The sequence below is a fragment of the Hylaeus volcanicus genome, chromosome 8 (assembly GCF_026283585.1).
Source record: "Hylaeus volcanicus isolate JK05 chromosome 8, UHH_iyHylVolc1.0_haploid, whole genome shotgun sequence".
Lineage (NCBI taxonomy): Eukaryota > Metazoa > Arthropoda > Insecta > Hymenoptera > Colletidae > Hylaeus > Hylaeus volcanicus.
The window spans coordinates 7215788-7235369 of record NC_071983.1 but is presented as its reverse complement, the minus strand read 5'-3'; the positions used below and the strand labels follow the sequence as shown (position 1 = coordinate 7235369).

Here is a 19582-nt window from a genome sequence, read left to right as displayed (position 1 = left end):
TGCAAGGGTATTAATTTCGAATGAGAATGCGTAGATCGATGCACGTCTCAATCTCGTCACTAGGACTAATTAAAGCAGGGTAAAATACGCTACGGTTAATTCAAAGCCGTTTCGGTCCCGATACCCGAATTAATTTCACGTTCTCGTTTATTTTAATTTTGATGAAAGCATCGCTCGCGCTCCTCGGCGCGGATATAAATAGAACTACGGCGTTCATTAGGATGGTAATTATAAGAAAAGTATTTCCACAGACGAAAGGAAATCAAAGTTTCCCTTTGGAAGTTTCGCTCGCTTTTAAAAAGCGCGCTGAAAGTCACTTACCTGTTTGACTGCAACTTTTTTCACCCCATTAAGACGATTTCATCGCGGCGCTAACGATTCAAAGTACCGAGTGTGTCCAATTTTATTGCCATTTACAATCTCTCTCTCTCTCTCTCTCTCTCTCTCTCTCTCTCTCTCTCTCTCTCGCATTACTCGAACGGTGAACAGAATCCCCGCTGGGGAGTTTTTCAGACATTAAAAGTGCATTTCCATGTATGAAAATATCACGATTTTTACAATACTTTGTTAACGCACGTTCCGCGAGATAATCTAATCGCGAGGGGGCGTGGAAGTCCAATGGTTTATCGCTCGTGTAAACTTGCCAACGAATATAAATTTACGAACGAAGAAGCACGTGTACACGTATCACATTTTTACATTTTTCATTTCATTTGCAAACTTTCCGCGTATATTTACCGAACTAGTTTGAAATTCGTCATTGGTAAGCAGAAGCTACGGGTTGTTTAAAATTTCCCAGGGAACCATCGAAAATAACTTCGGGGAGTTATGCCGGAAGTATCGGAATTAAAATTACGCAAAAAAAAAAGAAAGAAAGAAAAAAAGAAAAGTAAACGAAAGATCGCTTCCCTCTCGGTTTTGCATTCCGGGTTCCCTTACTTTTCCACCTATATCCCGAAGTTTGCCGATCGATTCCCGTTGCACGAGCGGCCGAGAGAAACGATTCTCGTTCGTCGAGCGATTACCGCGCGAATTGAAACGCGCTAGTAGTCGCGGCAGGCATAAAACGGCTAATTATTCGGTTCATGAATAATTCAGTTTACAAATCAGTCGCCTGGCTGTCGCGGTCGAAAGTAGCGACGGGTTCAATACGCTTCGAGTTAAGTTGCTGAAAGTTGGAGTTATCGAATGTTTTTTTTAGGGCAGAGTTGGTACGCTGGAGTGGTCTGTAAGTGTACTTAATCGGCATGAAATAGGATTTTTGTCTCGTTCGGTGTCTTGGTAACGTAGAACATTGATTCGATAAGGCAGGTTGCTCTGTTGGTAATGCAGAACATTGATTCGATAAGGTAGGTTGCCCTGTTGGCAACGTAGAACAGATTGTCGACAGGTTCTTCGATGGAACAGGGGTCTACCTTGCCGAGTCTCACCGACAGACTGTTCCAATTCTATCGACAGGGTATTGAAATCTTTAAAAGTCCGAATTGTTCGACAATTTCCAAGCAGTAGAGTGACCGCGGTCAGTCGAAGGCCATCGAGAATCGAAGAAAGCCAGCGTTTGTCGGTCCGTTACGCCAGCTTGGCTAAAATTAACGCCCGCTTTCCGTCTGTTTCGTTCTCTTCTGTCCCTTCTTTTTTTCGATAAACGTGTACATTTCCACCGGAACTCGTCCAGCCCCGCGGGTCTCGCGTGTAAAATCAGGGATAAAGATATATCGCGTTAGGCGACGCTGACACGTTTCGCGCAAAGATGAAAATATTGCGCGAAACGTTATTGACGCGCCGGACAGAGACGGGGCACGGTGCTGGCCTGTTTCCGTTTCCACGACGGCCATTGATACGAATGCGCTTTGTTTCTGGTCGCCCGGCCCCGGCTGACATTTTTCCACTTTTCACGTTTCGTTCCCGTCAAGATGTATTAGGAAATATACGGCTGAAAATAGTTCGGGAGTTCGTATGAGTTATCGTTCGGTAATGTATCCAGTGTTCCGCGCGTTCTCAGAGGCTGCACGACGTTGCCCAACCGTGTCGTCGTGTTTAATTCAAACATTTTCTTCTGTTTTAATTCTGGACGTGCCATTGCTCAAAATTAGAAAGTTTACAGGGAATATATGTTTCAAGGTGGGCCCACAGTTGGGTGGATTTAAAGGTGCAAATATAATATTAGTTGAATAAAATCGATTAATTTTGTAAAATAAGGATTTCCCGAGGCTCGTTTAATTGTATACTATTATCACTACTGTTTTCATTCGTACTCGTGACGGGGAATATTAAAAGATTAAAACTCCGGAGAGAATTTATTCGTAGTTTTTCGCAGTAGAATGAGGACGGCCGAGTGTCTGACTAGTACGTCTGACCCAGGAAGGCTAGCGATTCCTTCCAGGATCTTCTTTCTCCCCCTGACGTACAATAATATAATAATTCAAAGCTAGAAACCGAGTATCGAATTGAGATAAACCTCGAATAACATCTGCTCCTCTACAAATCTCCTCCAAAAGTCACCCTCCGATATCCGAACCCTACACAAAGTCATTCTCATCAATTCCACCCTGTTACGTTATAAATAATACTCGAATAACAATTTTATTTCCCTTCGTATCTGCAACAAAAGAATCCTGTATCGATATGAATACAATATCTCGCTCCAGAGACGCAGCGAACGCACTCGAATCGAGTGGCCATCGAGGCGGCCAACGAAACGTAGAAAATTTCCACGGTGACGAGAGTTCCCACAGTCCCCGTTTCCGCGTGAGTTTCGTGGAAACGATTATTTGATCGATTAATTTACACGGGTGTTCGTTTCGCCGAGGACCTCATTCAGCCGATGCGTTAGCGTCGACGCGCACTCAGGCGCGCGCGTGTGCTCGTCCAGGTGTGCAGGTGAAGCCGAGATGCCGCGGGGTCGCTCATTTATCATTGCATAAGATTCAGAACCTGTTCCGGTGTCCATTCATCGCAGCCAGCTCGTATATACCTTCGAAAGTTACTCGTGGGACGGGCTACGGAAAGGTGTAGCGGCGCGCGGTGCTCAGTGGCGTAGAAACCGATCCGAAATCTCCTCTCATCGTACTCTTTTCAATATTTCACCCAATACTTTAACAGATCTCTAATATTAATTTGCTGATAGTAATTCGTACGAGTATGCGGAATGTATAAATACATTTATAATAAATGTATTATAGCGAACGTATAATAAATTTATAATAAATGCGGTATAATGAATGTATAATAAATTTGTATTTATCGATTTACTTGGAGTGGACAATTATTTTATTGCAATATTTATTAGGATACAGTCGTTCATGAATTCTTTGCGAACAGGTGTAACGTTTTATCTTCATCGTTCTACCAAATAACGCGAATACGTGTTTAGGTATTAATTTATAAAATACAGAGATTGTTAGATCTATATACGGCCACTTGAACAGTGGAGATCGACCCGTGCGGGTAGTAACCACGCATAAAATATTTCGCAATCCGCGGTCGTGCATTAGTTTATGGCAAAACTATAGTAATCGCGGTGGTCGCTGCTTGAGTGGCAACTGCGCAGCAGAGGGGCCCGCTAACCGCGAAACCGAGGCTTTTAGATGGCCAACGATCCGTGGCTTACCGATCGGCACGAATTAACGCGTGTTCACCGACCAAAATTCCTAAATCGCGAATGATCGCCCATGGAAAAACTACCTAACAATCGCGAATGACGACAACGTAAAATTTACCGTGGTTGGTTTTTGGTTAAACAATTGATTCAAAAATTCTGACAATATTCTGAGAATACCCTGACAAATTCTGAACGAAATTTCCAAAAGAATTGTCCCGCAGTTAGAACGTCGAAAGCGTATGCTGTTTCCTTAGATCGTAATTTCCAAGGACTCCCTTTTCGTTTCAATTGCCCGTCGGAGATTAATTTCTAATTCCTCTCTTCGCGTTTCCTTTCATAACACACTTTCGGCTCGTCCCATCCTCCGTGAAATCAATTGTCCCGTTTCCCCGCCGATGGGTCCTCGCAATTTCATCGGAATTAATAATCCCAGCCGCGATCCCAAGGAGCGGTTCTTTTAATAGGTTTCCACGGGCCGGAATACATAAATCCTCGTATCCCAGTGATCTGCGCTTTCCACCACGTTTTTCTTTTAATCGGAAATACCGTCGATTCCATGGACAAGGGCGGGGTCGAAAGGGGGGCTATATTACCGAACGATTACCAACGTTTCCCCGGTTTTTCGCAATCGATAACGTCCGCGATTTGTTTAACTCGGGCGACATTTTTTTCTGCCGATGAAATTCTATACCCCGCAGCTGTATTTGATCGTTTCGAACTCGAACCCCCTTCTCTGGTAGGAACACCGAATATTTCCAATTATTAAACCTTTGCACTCGAGAGGTGACTCTCAGTCACCATCTAGGTTTCCTTTAGGTTTAACTTCTTTGGAACTCGAAGTGTAAATAAAATAGTCGTTGACGCAAAGGTGATCTGATTTTCAAATCTTAAATCAGAGAATGTTAAGAAAGCATCTTGAGTTGCTGACAGATACCAGAAAAAAAGGCCTCGAGTGCAAAGGGTTAAAATCTTGCGAAGACAGCTTTATATTATACGGAGTAATAACTCTTGGAGTAAATATGCTTGCTTCTCTTCGAACTATACACATTCGTAATTTTTAGTTTAAAGATCATCCGAGACGATCCTTTCGATGTCGCAGCGTTTCCTTCGTGCGCGTACACTATAAAAAATAATTTTCTCTTTTTCATAGTGCGCATGATTTTGCTTCGCTTGAAAATTCTTCCAAGATCGGAACACCAATTTCTCAATGTCACGACGTCCTTCTTGCGTTTATTTAATCTTCAAACGAATAAAAGACAGCGGCAGCAATCTTTCAAAGTCATACCTGCGTGGGTGCTATGCAAACAATAATTTTTTCTTCCTTAAAAATGTACGAAGTTCAGGAACGTGTGATTATAAACTCGATTGATGGATTGCTCGCTATACTAACTCTGTTGCACGTCGTTTTGGAATCGAGTCGAGGAGGAGTCCGGAGTGGATCATTGTTTTTTTTTCTTCTTTTTTTTTTGCCAGAAACCAGTGATAGCGATTAGGTTTTCAGTAATAGGATTACGATGGTGGAATTCTCGAATCTTTTTATCAGCCAGTGGCAGCCGGGTAGGTTTCTTTGAGCGTTTTCAGCGGCGTTTTGCCACCCTTGACGCCGACGGCGTTTGATATCCTTATTCTACCCTGAAAAGCGGATTTCTCTTCCTCTTGTAGCGCGACAGGATAATACCTGATATTTCTGAATAGTATTCGTAGAGAGTACGGTCGAATAAGAAGGTCAAAGGTGTTCCCAAATCGAATTCGATGGATCGTTTGATATACCAAAAAAAAAAAAAAATGAGACAATTTAAGTTGCAAATTTGCACTCTTAGCATCGGAATGATTGAGTTAAAATATTCAAACCTCTGTTATATTTATCGATCTGTCAAGTTCAGCTGAAATCATTTCTTTCTTTTTTTCACGAAAACATTTGTATAACAGAATTTACTCTGAAAAATCAAACGAAAATATATTTCTTCTTTAAAGGCTGAATCGTTCGATATCGCACAAAATTTCCGAGTAACAAAGACGCGCCACGATTAATTGGATCGAACGGTGATGGGGTCCGGTAATATTGACGTTAATTTTAGACGTGGTTCGTTGCAAGCACGAATGTCGGTATTAGCATGGAATTTCACGATAATATCGCGGGATGGAATACTATCAGTCCGAAATATACATACGAATTCCAATAACGTACAATTACACTATTAACTGCGATCGTAACAGCCGTAATACAACAGAATCCGTCCCGTGCAGCTGCATAGTTGCACGTTTCATAACCGGAGCCATGTATCCGGTTTTGATAGATCAACTTTACTTGTTGTGCACGGGAAGGTATCGCGAGGAGCTCTTTCAAAAATTAGTGGCGAGAATTGGTAATATAAGGGACATTCCAAGCCTTTTTGACCACTTTTAGAACCGACCGTTTTTCATTTGGTTGAAACTCTTTCATACCACGGTACTCTACTAGACGCCTTTTTGTGAATTTTTGCAGATTTTTGTACCGAACGAGTCCCATCTCTTTTCTCATTTTTTTCGCAATTTAACGTTGCTGTATTTCATATAATTTGGTACACTTCATATAATTACATCTATTTCAAACCCTTCAAAAAGTATCTTATTGCACTAAAAATAAATTGTATTTAATTTATATTCCATACACTCCAAATAGTATTTCGTTTAGAACCTACGTTACAGACATGCATCAGTCACATGCCTCCTTAATCGAAAGAATCCAAAAACGAACATACGAAAAACTATCTCTTAATTGAACATTGCCGAAAACGATTAGATGCACCCTAATCACCCCACGTTTAGCAACGATCCCCGACCAATTTCAAGTAGCATCAACATCCTCGAGACTATAGCGAATTCGATCGAGTACTTTCACCTTTCAACCAAGGTTTCCTTTATTCGTTCAGTTCGCGACGATTCAAAGGAACAGAGGAACCCGCGCATGAATTACGTTTCCGCCTCGGCCGCGATATCGAATTCGGGCGCGCGGACGCGGGAATTTCGACGGATCATCGGTGCTATTAAATAAATCATTCCCGTGTGAAATTACATTGGTTCTGGGGCGGCGGGGGAGGGGGCTCGCGCGAATTACAGCCCGGCCAGGGGCGAAACGTTAATATATAACGAGGTTGGCTAAACATTTCTGTCGGATTATCAGCTCTCGTCGATCGTTTTACAGTTTGCTTACTCGCGCGTATACGCGAGGCCCTGTCCAGGCATTGCGGCGTGCGAAATTTGATTCGGAGTTGTTAAAACGCGACGAGTACGGAATAATTACTCACGGAAAATTCCTTATTATTAGGTTGTCCAGAAAGTTCGTGTTAATTTCTAAGAAGCATACAAAGACAAGTTTGAATTGTAATATATATTTATTGAATTACATAGGTGGCATTTTGTTCCACAACCTTTCCACCTTTTAAGGGATGTATACATGTTATTTGTTTTCAACTACTTCGATATATTCAGACCTGTAAGACCTATCAAAAATCGACATGGACTTTCCGGATAATCCAATATTTCGTTCTTTGACTGCTTCGCGTAATAAAACTGGAAGATTCGATATTTATTCTGCAAGGAAGGCTTGAAAAGCATCGATAAGATGAAACAAATCCTGAGTAAAAGAAGCACCAATTTTTATATACATAATTTTATGTGTAAATCGAACGAGGTTTCCTTTAAATTCTTAGACAATTTCGCGTCAGCAGTGCGATGAATGGACTTTTGACTGATCCTTGGATGGACAGAGATTCGGCCCCACCTCGAAATCTCAGTCCCCGCGCTTTTAATTAAAACACGCCGTCCGAAGAAACTCGATCGACCGGTGTTATTAATCGGACACGATCACGCGATATTTCCTCGCGATACGTCCGCTGGCCCAGCACGAATTTATCGTCGCCGGGCGGCTGATTTATCAGCCGGAATCCGATTTATCAGCGCGTCGCAGCCGCGTCAGAGATCCTCGCGATTCAGGAGTCAGATTGGTCAATCTCGTTCGCCGTGAAGCGTCCTTATTTTTTCTTTTTTTTTTTTATCCCGTCGGTCCCTACGCCCTTCCAGAAAACCAATCGATTCTATTTTCCACGGGAATCGAGCGGGGGCTCGACGTCGCTTTAATTTCCGGTGAGCGACTTCTTCGACCCCCGTCCCTCGTCGGTCGATCGCGGCGCGGTCGAATTCGCTCGCTTCCGGCAATTGTCGGAAGCGAAGCTCGCGAACGTGACTCGGGGCCGACTGTAATAACTAGATTCCCTCGGTGGCCCTCTTTCCGCGGACGAGAGGTATTTTGGTTTGTCGCGGGACAATTCAATTTTCCAATGTTTTCGACCTATTTTCTCCTTACGCCATTTTCAACGGTACAGATGGATACCTTTACGTACGAAGGTCGAGCGGAATGTTAAATCGATGCACGTTTTGTATTCTAAATGTCGTAATGTGTATTTCATTTTTTATATTCTATATACTTATCGGTTCGGATTATTGTATATTTATGTTTATATTCACGAGTAACTTGAAACATGAATTTGTACAAGTGTTTGTACAAGCGTTTGCCACCTTTTTGGTTACGAATAGATTTGATTCCTTTCAGCATGAAAAAGATATACGGTATTAGAGTAAATAAAAAAATAAAAGCATCCATATAAAATGCGTTCACGAAGAGATTAAATGCTCGCAAGACTGACGAAACTGTTACGAGTAATGTTTCCACCCTCGATAAAGGGGGGAGGTGTATCGCGCTACTATGAGATCGCGTCATAGCAGGATCGAGTTTAGATTACTTTGTTATGTAAATGCCAGGAGGTTTCGCCAACGAGGAAACGGTCTCCTTAAACTTAACGTAATAAGGGTTCGCCATTGGGTTTACCGATATCCTGTTCTTTGACGGCGTTCCTCATAGAGGTCCAGTCTATAGAAGCCCCTCTCGAGGAAAGAAAGCAGCTTTCATCGAGGACAAAACGCCTACTTTTCAAAAGAAAGGACACCTTTCATCAGAAAATAATACTCTCCTTCTTTTCCTTGAGACCGAGGAGAATCTTCCAGGGGATAGTAGCCTTCCTTACAAATTTTCATTCATGGTAAGACACCTGTTTTTAAGAAGTCGCGAGAGGGTCTCCTGGAGGAGGCTGTCGTTAACGGAGGTTAAGTGCGAGGGAAACAGGAAGGATAGAATCGCTCGTTTATTGAATTAATCGATCGCTGTTACCCCTAATGGCCTACTTGAAATTAAAACGCGGACCGTTACGTATTCAATCATAATCAGGAGTCTTCTCGGTGGGGATTCTCGCGCGAGACCGCGGAGCGATGCAATTGATCGAAAGTCGAGGTTGAATATGTTGGCCGCTAGAGGACCGAGTGGCTCCAGCTTCTTTATTCTCTCGATACAAAAGTTAGAAGACTTTCGAATACTATTGGTACTACTATCGTAAAACCTTTGTACCACAGAGCAAACAGAAGTCCCGAAGTATATTAAAAACTCGACTCCTCGGAAACTATAAAATTACATTCACCCTTTTCCTTCGATTCCAGAACGCAAGATAATTTCCAAATAAAAATTCCCAAAAGGGAATTCGTCGCAACGCTCCGAGGTTAGTTCTACTTCCTCCCGAGGACTCGCACGAACTCTAAGCAAATAGTTGCAGGGATAGAAAGCTGGAGCGAATTGTTAGGATAGAATTGTTACAGAAACTTTGAATTTATTATTCCGATGGACGAAAAAAAATGAGTTTATCAGTTATTTCACACGACGTTATTTCAAACTGAATTAATTCAATGTAAGTTCTGTTCAAGAAAGGCCTGAAAGGGCAAAGTAAGGCCTGCTAATTTAACCCAGAAGAAAACTACGCTAGAAGTAGATATGGTCGACTATAGCCAGACAATGGACGTTCATCAGTTATTACACACGATATTATTTCAAACTAGATTAATTCAATGTAAGTTTTTTTTTCAAGATAGGCTTGAAAGGCCAAAGTAAGGCCTGCTAATTTAACCCAGAAGAAAATTACGCCAGAAGTAGATATGTCCGGCCATAGCCAGACAAGAGATATCCACCACTTCTGGTGCTTCTATTGGCCACTTTTACTCGAGTGCCTCGCCCCAAATGATTGTCTAGGATTAGACCGTTGCATTTTCCCTGGAGGATAGCTAATTCTTAGAGAAACGAAGAATTTCCAAGGCTCCCGATGGATTCGGCGACCTTGAGCAGCCAAAGTCTTCGGATCCGTGGCTACGCCAAGGTTCGCCCACGCTTCTCGACGACTTCGGCTCGCGTGCGTGTAATGTTACGTTACGCGTCGTGTTGTTTCTTTGCCGGAGGGCAAGGCTGAGGCCTCGCCGAGTGGGAGGCGTGGTTCGTGGAAGGAGAAAGGCTGAACGAAACGGGGTATCGGGTGGAAACGGCGAAGACGGTGTGGTGTAACCGACCGGGGGGCTGGGGGGCGGCGAGGGGGCTTGAAACAGGGAGGCGAGGGCAGAGTTCGCTCCATTCATACCTCCGTATGCACACGTGCACCGTTGCACTCGGTTATTGCGTGCGTCGCGACGCCAGTGACTCTCAAGGGCGGCCTCGACAACGAAGAACCCAGTCAGGGTCCCCCGCCTCTCTAATTGGTCCGATGCGCGACAACCTCGAGGCTTTTGTCGCTCGGTCTGACTTGCGGTTTCCATTGGAAGTTGAAATTCACGGGCTGACGAGCCCCTATCGACGACCGGGGTGGGATTCTCCCTTTGTGCTCGCGGGCCTCGGCGCCGTCAATTGGCACGATCGATTGGCGGTTAGGGAAGTTGTTTCGCAAGATCGTCGTCGAAGGGGTTCTCGCCGAGCGATCGATGGGACGCACAGTGCGGAATAAGTGGACGAAATTCAATATTAGTACATGTCACAATGCGAGGCAGATTTCTATCGTAGAAAATGTGTGTCAGCGTGGAAATTGTTCTAAATAATCATATATCGATCATTTGTATCCCCTTGTATCTCCTAATTCTGATATCGTACGATCCTGAACGAAAAGTCTAGCTCTGTCCTTGTCTAGAAAGGTGTCAGATTACTAATTGCGGTTAGCTTAAGCTGTAAAGATCGATTTCCGACCGATTTTACCGAACAGGTACCGGTTCTTTTATTTAAATTTCAATGGCCGAGAACCGTGACGAAAAGAAAGTTTGGGACTCGGCGAAAGGTAATATACATTGTCGAATGGCGATTTTTAAGATTCTTTAAAATATTCTATGAAAGCTCGAGAGTTCTAGAGGGTGTCGAGAGCTCTTCGGGGAGTATTAACTGCGAAATAAGTAAGGGATCCATTTTTCAGGAAACTTTGGGTAGTAATTCGAAGGTTGGATCGTCTCTTCGATAAGGTCAAAGCGAACGATAGTCTCGATGGTTGTCAAACTCGTTCTTTGATAGCACTCGTACGATACTTAGTAAAAGAGTGCAACGAACACGAGTACTCGAAGGACACGGGACCTCGTTCCTCAGGAAATATAAAATTTTAATTCGGGCGTTAAATCTTTCGCTCGTAGAAAGTGTTCCACGAGGAAAGTGACTTTCCCCGGAAGGATACGAAATTCGCTCTTCAAGAAGTAAACCTTGTAACTCAGCGGTCGGGTCTCGCGCTTTATCGAGGACTTCTTCGGGGTCAAAGTAGACAGTCGTAGGGGGTTGTTAAACTCCGATCTTCGGGAAACTGCGGCGGAAACGTTCAACTTCGGTGGTTACTGACGTACTTCCTAATGATCTTTGGAAACTGAAACTCCCCCGATCGTCAAGAATGCGTAACTTTCGAGTTAAATCGAATGAAAATTCATCTTAACGCTTTCCCCGTAGCACGAATTCAGACAAACAAATTTACTGCAATCGCGGACCTAATGTTACGCGCGGAGAGAACTCGCGTTCAAATATCGCGATTGAAGGAAGCTTTTAAGATTATGGAAAACTATTTTTATTTGCGTAGTATGGAATGGAATGGTATATGGAATGGTATAGGATGCAATTTATCGTACGAGAATGCTGAGCGAACGGCGAGCACTTGAACTATTGGTGCATTACTCACATTGATAATCAACAATAAACACCCAAGACTCGTAACACATCTTTTCTCCAAGCGATTCTCCTTTCTCTCCAAAAACATAGTCGACTTCCCTTTCTCTCCGGAAAGCCACCTTCTATCTCTCTCTACCATTCCGACTCAACTTTCCGGAGAACGCGAGATGTTGTTCTGTCCGAGGATACAAAGATTCCAACCTCCTAGCAAGTTGCATTTGACGGTCCACTTCTTCGGACACGCTCGACGATTTGTTTCACTCGCATTAACGACCAACGCCGCACCGCTCGACTCCCTAACAAAGTTTCCATTGAACGTGCTCCTCTCTTTCTCCCCGCACGGGATTAAAATCTTCTTTCTAAGATCGACCGCCGACTCCCGTTCCCTCGGCTTCATCCGGTTTTGCGCCATTAGCCACCTCGGTCTCGTCCACGTACGAGCGTCTTTCGCCAACAGCGGACCACCTTTTCCACCGCCGCGCTCGCGTTCCCCTCGACTAACGACAACCTAATTCTCCCCGTTGTGTCAACTTCGTGCTCGTGCCTGGGTACATGAAGCACGCAAGAAGTGCCCCGGAGGGCTCATTATTTTTCGACGTTAATTTCGCGGCGGGGGCGTATTTGCCTAGCTGCTCGTGCGCGAATGTCGTTCATATTTTCTCGAAATAACCGGAGCTGCCCGGTCGAAGTGCGTCCGGATGTCGAATATTTAGTGCTCCGAGCAGAATTTTTTATTCCGGGATCGAAGGGCACCGAGGGAATTTTATTGAACAAATCGACGAGGATATGTAAGAAAAATGAGTTTATCAGTTATATTCACACGATATTATTTCAAACTAAATGAATTCAATGTAAGTTTTTTTTCAAGATAGGCTTGAAAGGCCAAAGTAAGGCCTGGTAATTTAACCCAGAAGAAAGTTACGCTAGAAGTAGATATGTCCGACCATAGCCAGACGATGGACGTCCACCACTTCTGGTGCTTCTATTTACTTTTTATTCGAGTGCCTCGCTCCAAATGATTGTCTAGGATTAAATCATTGCATTTTCCCTGAAAAATACACATTTCCATTTGATTTTATTATTCCGATGCACGGAACGGTTTGGTCTGCATTATAATCCCAAATGTTTCATTACTTCGTACCGTGCATTCGGCATTAAACCGAAAGTTTCCTTATCCTATATACACAGCTTCCCCCCGACCGTCGTCATTACTCACAGTTCGCGTTACTTTACACAGTGTACTCGGTAATCTCATCTCCATAAACACACGAGCGTTTCGCGGCTCGCGTAAATACTTATTTTCCTCCAGCCTCACCTCCCCGACCACTCCCGTTTCCTTTAAATCCTATTTTCCCCATTACCCTGTCTTCGACCATTTTCTTCTCGGCGTGTCTCGCGAGAAGCATTAGCCAAGTGGTCGGCGCCTATTTTGATGAAACTTTGCGAGGTCCTGGAACAGTCTGACACGCGTATTTCTTCGCTAGTCGAGTCAAGTTTAAGGGACAAGGACACCCTTGTAGCTGGTCTTCCTCAGGAAAGCAAGTTTTCGCGGAAACTTAGTTTTCCGTCCTCCTTTCATCCTTGCTTGGGACATTTCTACTGGGGGAAATTATGGTCCGGAAGGCGACGAATGAAATGAATATTTGGAGGGATGGGAGGGCGATGCAACGATTTAGCAATTCGATATGTATATTTTTTTTTGGGACAAATCCTTTCCGTGACACGTTCCCGACTGTACTATGACCCAAACAAACAATTGCGCGCTAAAGTACAAGGAACGCGTTCTAAAAAATGATGAAAAGTGGATAAGTACAGACGTAATTGATCGTTTTCTTGGGCTTTTTCCAGGGATCGAGCATCAATGCCCGTTGTCTGGGGCAGCGTGCGCTAAAAGTGATACTAAACTCTTGCTTTTCCGGGGTTCTCGAATTTTGCGCAGCTCCTTCGCCCGGTTAACGTTTTCGCCGGCGTGTTTCTGTGCCGCCACCGAACCGTGGAACGAAACCGAGGGAAAACAAAGAGACGAGGAAAAACACCGAGACCGGGGAACGCCAGTTGGTTTCGTTCGAGTTTCCCCAGCCGTAGTCGGGGGCCTCTTTTCTTCTCTTTTCTGCCTCCAGACGCCCTGGGTTCGCCTTTATGGCTAAGTAGCGCGAGTAATTCCTTTCAGCCGTTTTGCTTTCCAGTTGCTTTCCCCTGGACAACCCCCAACCCCCTGAACCAGACTTTCGAATCAAGACGTTGTATATTTTTGCTACGTTCCGCTGTGCTTCTTCCGTTTCGTGTTTACCAATCACCCGGTAATTCCAATTTCAATAGAACACTCGGAACTTTATTTCTCGTGTTCTGTATAATTAATACTTTTCATTCGAATCGCCTCCAGTTTGTAGGATAGGTATTCAAAGGTAGGTACGAAAATGTATTTCAGTATTGTTGGTATATTCTTGATCGGTTTTGCATAATTAGTTCGTCAGTCGCTCTTGCACTCAGGCTTCTACTTTTTTGAACGTAGGCTTCGAAGGCTCCACAAATATTTTCGAAACGAATGTTTGTTTCGGTGTATCGAACGATCGTACACTTTTCAGTGAAGTATAGCAAATGCCTTGTCAATCTCAATATTTTGTTTTATCATCTTCGGCTGATGTATAAGAATGAATCGTATAAAAACACATGTTCCACGTGTTTTTTATTTTTTTTATTTTTTATTGAAGCACTTTCTTCGACAAATTTATTTCTTTAAAAAATGTATATTTTCATGAAACATATGGAAATCGATATGCAAAGTTTGAAAAGGTTGTCATCATTAGAGTTTGTGAAAAAGATTGACGAAAAGGAGAGGATATTCATTAACGTTCGCATCGTTCAGTAGCATGATCCGACACGGTTTACGTGTAACGAGTACGAGCGATCTGATGATCCGCGAACCGTAAATATGCGCGAGTAACGAGCAGAAAATTTGTCCAGGAAGCGACGAGGAAGCCGCGATTATTAACAATCCAGTTAGTCGTTAATTAGCTTTCGCTAAACTTTCGCCATACGCTCGATTTACGTAATCAACGAGAGCGACATCACGAGAGCGTTGATCCGATTTGCTATTGGATCACGCGTTATACGAGGCGGAAAATTTGCAAAATTCTATTTCCTTTATTTTCTAGCATTTTCGCCATTCGAACGAGGTTATCAATTCATAGAGAATATTCCACCTGCGCGAACGATTCCAATGGCTTTTCGATATTTAATCCATGGAATATCGACTATTTTATTTATCTACACGAATTAACCGACACTCGAGTCAAATTTAACGTAACAGAATAAGAACAAAGTAAAAATGCAGTCAGTTTCGCGAGCACTCGTACTCTCTTCGTCTACCGAAGAAATTTATTTAAATTAAACGAATAGTTTGACGTTTCCAAATAAATTTTTCCGACTGTACATATTTATACTTTATTATGCCTCGCCCTTAGACAGAAATCCAAGCAACGCACTCGAACCTGGCAAACACCGCGAGGATATTTTTTAATTGGTTCTATTTCAGGACTCAGAATTTCTCGCCAAAAATTGCTCGAACATTAACACGAAATCTCGCTGGGCGCTTTAAAATCGATTTCACCGCTGGAACGGCGCGGAATTAAATACAATAGAATCACTGCGGAACAAGTTGTAATAGTTGTAATACACGACGGGGGACAACGCGATCGCGGAATAACACCTAATTCGCGATATTCCCATCGGACATTTTCCCGGCCAGGATATCGCCGATTTTTGCGCTCGAAATGACGATGCACCGATGCACGGAATTGCGATGAAGCTGCCTCCGACGGTGTATTTTTCGATCGTTTCAATGGAAACCCTTTTTTTTTTTTAGAGTGCTTTCTACAATCGGTGTGAAAACTGTCTATAGGGGGACAATCGAACCGTTTAACACGCTTAAATTAATTGACGAGGAGTGCAGGGGTGTTGCAGGGATGTTCTTGAAAATTAGACTCAATGGAAAAATTGTATCACATAGGGTGGACGATTTATTTAAGGACACTAAAATATCTCGGGAACTGGGTCTTCTTCCATCGAAGGATTTGAAAGAATCCTCGAGATATTTTTTTTATACGAGGTGGAAAATTTGCAAAATTCTATTTCCTTCACTTCCTAGCGTTTTCACCATTCGAACGAGGTTATCAATTTTCGATGTCTTTGGATAAATCGTCCACTCTGTATCTTGCTACGTACGTTCAGTCAGACTTCCGACGCGTTACTATCGCAACCAACGCTCTTCTTATCTGTAAGAAAATTTCAAACTAAGTCTAAGAAAATATAACCATCCCCGCTACAATTTTGTTACGAGTGGTCAGCTTTACCTAACATATCAGGAGTGTTTGTTGCAGCGTGCAGGTACGAGGGTCGCAGGTACCAGGAGGGCACGTCTGTAGCAACGGCCGAGCCCTGTTTGCAGTGCAGGTGTATCGATGGCGCCCTCAGATGTCGTCTTCGAGTTTGTCCACGGTTACCGAATCCACCTCCACCGGGGTGCCGTTTTCGTCCACCAGGAGAGAACGTGTGCTGCGCCGAACTGATTTGCGGCGACACACGTTAGTGCGATCGTGACAAGTATTCCTAGTCGTATTTCGGGATCAATTGATATCATAATAGGGGACAATCGATGTATTAAACAACGAATTAAAGTATAAAAAAAATAGATAGTCGAGGAGATGAGGGAATTAAGGCTCGTGGAATTTCCAGGCGACTCCGAGAACGCTTTGAGAAGGTCCAACGTTCACGTGGAGCAGGAAGAGACGTACGAGAAGGATTATACGAATTCTCGCTTTCAAGGTAACGACTTCGTACTAATGACGAGACGAAGATATAACTCGAAGTAGACTCTTTAGCACGAGTGCACGGCTGCAACACGTACCGCGCTAGCCGAGATGTAATTCACGGAATTCAGTTCAGTATGTACTCGTTATAGGTACGCAATCGAGTAACGTTCTCGAAATTGTCCGTTTGAATGCCTGGTTACGTTCAACCGTGCTTGAAACGAAGATAATATTTATTTATCAAGCATTAAGCGCGTCTGGTACTTTTAACTCGGATGTATTATTATTACAAATAATTTCCTTTGATAAAACTAGAGACATCACGTGCAATATTAACTCCTTAATAGTAACGAACAAGTGTTTAACATAACGATCTTTCCATAATTGTTGATTTTAAAATCGTCACGCGCAAGGACTGACAAGTAAGAGTAGAGAAAATTCTTTTAACCTTTAAATGCCCTAAGTTTCGATTGGTTTGTTTTTAATATCTGGCTGTATGCGTGTTACTCTTCGAACAAAAGTTGAAAAAACGTCAGCTGTCAAAATTGTTCGAATAATAATAACGCATCGATATTATTTTAAAAATCTAATTTGGAAAATCAGACTTCTAAGGTCTCTCAGGCTTCTTAGTTTATCGATAGAAATAATTAGTCTCAGTCACTCGAGAAATAATTCAACTCGTCCGAAGTCATCCTAGGGTTAGAGTACGGTTGTTGATATCGTCCGAAAGTGTTTCGATCGAAAAGATACGATTTGTTGTTGTTAACAGGTTGCCTGCACGAGGGCGTGAGATACGGGCCAGGTTCGGCGATGATGGGCTCGCGCAGATGCGAGTACTGCTACTGCATCTCCGGTGCAAGAAGATGCATCAGACCGAAGTGCCTGTTGCCCCTGCCAGGATGCACTCCTCTCTATGCGCCGCACTCGTGCTGCCCGGTTGCCTACAATTGCACCCGTGAGTGTGCTCTCGTCCCGTCGCGTCGTCGGTTCACCTACCAACGAATCGAAATAACTCATACTGGTTCTGTTCTTCTTTTTTTTTTTTTTTCTCTTAAAGATCTCCACCCGTCCACCCTGGCGCCAGTCACGGGAAATGGTGAGTTCGATGTTCGTTCTTTTCGACGGTATTATTATTTGCGTTACTCTCGTTTCGAGCAATGTATTATACATCCTCCGCAAAATTTGATAAGAGGATAAATCAGCAGCGCCGTATTTTTGATCTTTAATCCTTTGCACTCGAGGCCTTTTGTTCTGGTATCTACCAGCAACTCGAGATGTTTCTTAGCATTCTATTATTATGAATTCTAAGCTATCTAGATTTGAAAATAAGGTCACCTTTACCTCGCCGACAATCATTTTATCGACACTTCGAGCTCCAAAGAAATTAAACCCAAAGAAAGTATCGCGTAAATAATAAGAATGCTCCACGCGATCCAAATCGATGCTATATTCCGATCGGTTTCGTTCGATATTTGTTACGGCAATCAAATTTTGCACGTCCCTTTTTCCCAAGAAAGCTTACGGGGTTGAAAAAGCGGGGGCGTGTCGGGCAATTTAACTTTCAAGCCGAGCCGAATCCAAACTCAAGAACAACGAAATCTTCTGAGGGTGGAAGAGGGTGGATAATCTCCCGAATCCATTCGGTCGAAGGTGATACAGCACTTCATAAAGCGCCGGTAGCCAATCTCCTTTCACCCATCTACGCCGCGGGGCGAGGACGGGGTGGTTGAAAACCGAAAGAACCCAATATCGGACCCGATGATCCGTTCCAGGGCGAACTTCTATCGCGGGAACGTCACCCGGGGGCGTTATTACGGTGTTACGGCGCCGTTCGACGTGGATAACTCGTTGTTTTCCTGTTCGAGGCGAAACAACAGGGTCGCCGTACGATTGTTATTTACCGATTTCACAGTTACCGACCCGCTGCCCCCTTCGTTTCATTGGGGTTGTTGCCGCGGAGCTGTTTGGGATTAACCCTTTGACGTCCGAACCCGTGTTTCGCGCGATTAGAGTTCCGATACGCTTCGCACGATTTATTTACTCTGCCCTCGGGACTTCGCCAACTTTTTCCTAAAGGAACAGCTGTAGGTATCGCAAACGACGAAGTTGCTTCTTTTCGTAGAAGTGGGTTGTTCTGTTTCATGAAGACAAAAAAAAAATATATATATGTCGAATTGAGTAACATCCTCCTTTTCGAAGTCGGTTAAAAATAGAGTTAGTTCGTTATGCGAGCGTGAAGATACATTCTCATATACAGGGTGTCCGGGGTCAAGTGCGACAGACGCATATTTCAATAACTATTGATGATACGAAAAATTTGTTTATATGTGAACTGCAGGATACTACGGGCTCTATATTGTGGCGCAAACGAAATTCTTTTTTATATTATTAATGTAAAAGATACGATGGTGAAGTTTCGTTTTTTAAATGGAACTATATATTTTTGGGGCGGATCGTGCGATAGTACTTTTCAAGACGAATTCATTGACCCTTGATGCATTTACCCGATTTTTATTAGTTCTCAAGACAGAACGCAGATCGAAATTTCCAGATTTTCAGTGGAAACAAGTAGGAAGATCAAACTAATCATCTAATTTAGCCAAATTTTAAATAAAAGTTGGCAACGCTTCCGCGCGTTTTAAGGGCGCGAAGTAGAATAACGAGTAAAGCGTGAAGAATCGCTGGGGAAGATGTTGGAAAAACGAAAATTTCGTAACAGCGGCTAGGAAAAACAGGGGTAGCGCGGGAAATAAAAGTCCCGGCGTCTCTTCACGCGTCAGATTTACCTGGAAACGTGATTTCCAGTTTCCTCTGGAAAGGGCCGCGGCGTCGTAAAATTGAATGAAACTGGGCGTTAAGTGAACGAGCAGAGAAACGACGGTAGAAATCTTTCTGAAGCAAGTGTCACGGGATAAAAGAACGCCGACAGTAACCATGTTTTATTGCGCTAAACGTTTCCCTCCGAGTCTCCGACGCGCGTGTATTCCGAAAAAAAGGAGAAAGTTTCCTTCTCGCGGGAAAATCGAAGGGAAAAAAAACGAAACGAAATGAAAACGTCCGGGAGACTTTCGGAGGTCAACGTTCGAAAATGAGAGGGCCGAGTTTACGAGTTTTCTGGCGGTGCGTTACAATTGT

The 19582-nt window shown here is 43.4% G+C and overlaps 1 protein-coding gene across 1 annotated transcript in view; it reads left to right on the top strand.

The window, feature by feature from the left end:
- Positions 1-19582, top strand: part of LOC128880998 (uncharacterized) — a 54828-nt gene that overhangs the window by 15030 nt on the left and 20216 nt on the right. The window contains exons 2-5 of the mRNA XM_054131632.1: positions 16019-16222; positions 16374-16463; positions 17217-17402; positions 17505-17543. Of these exons, the coding sequence (XP_053987607.1) occupies positions 16019-16222; positions 16374-16463; positions 17217-17402; positions 17505-17543 (519 nt within the window). The remainder of the gene's footprint in view (positions 1-16018; positions 16223-16373; positions 16464-17216; positions 17403-17504; positions 17544-19582) is intronic.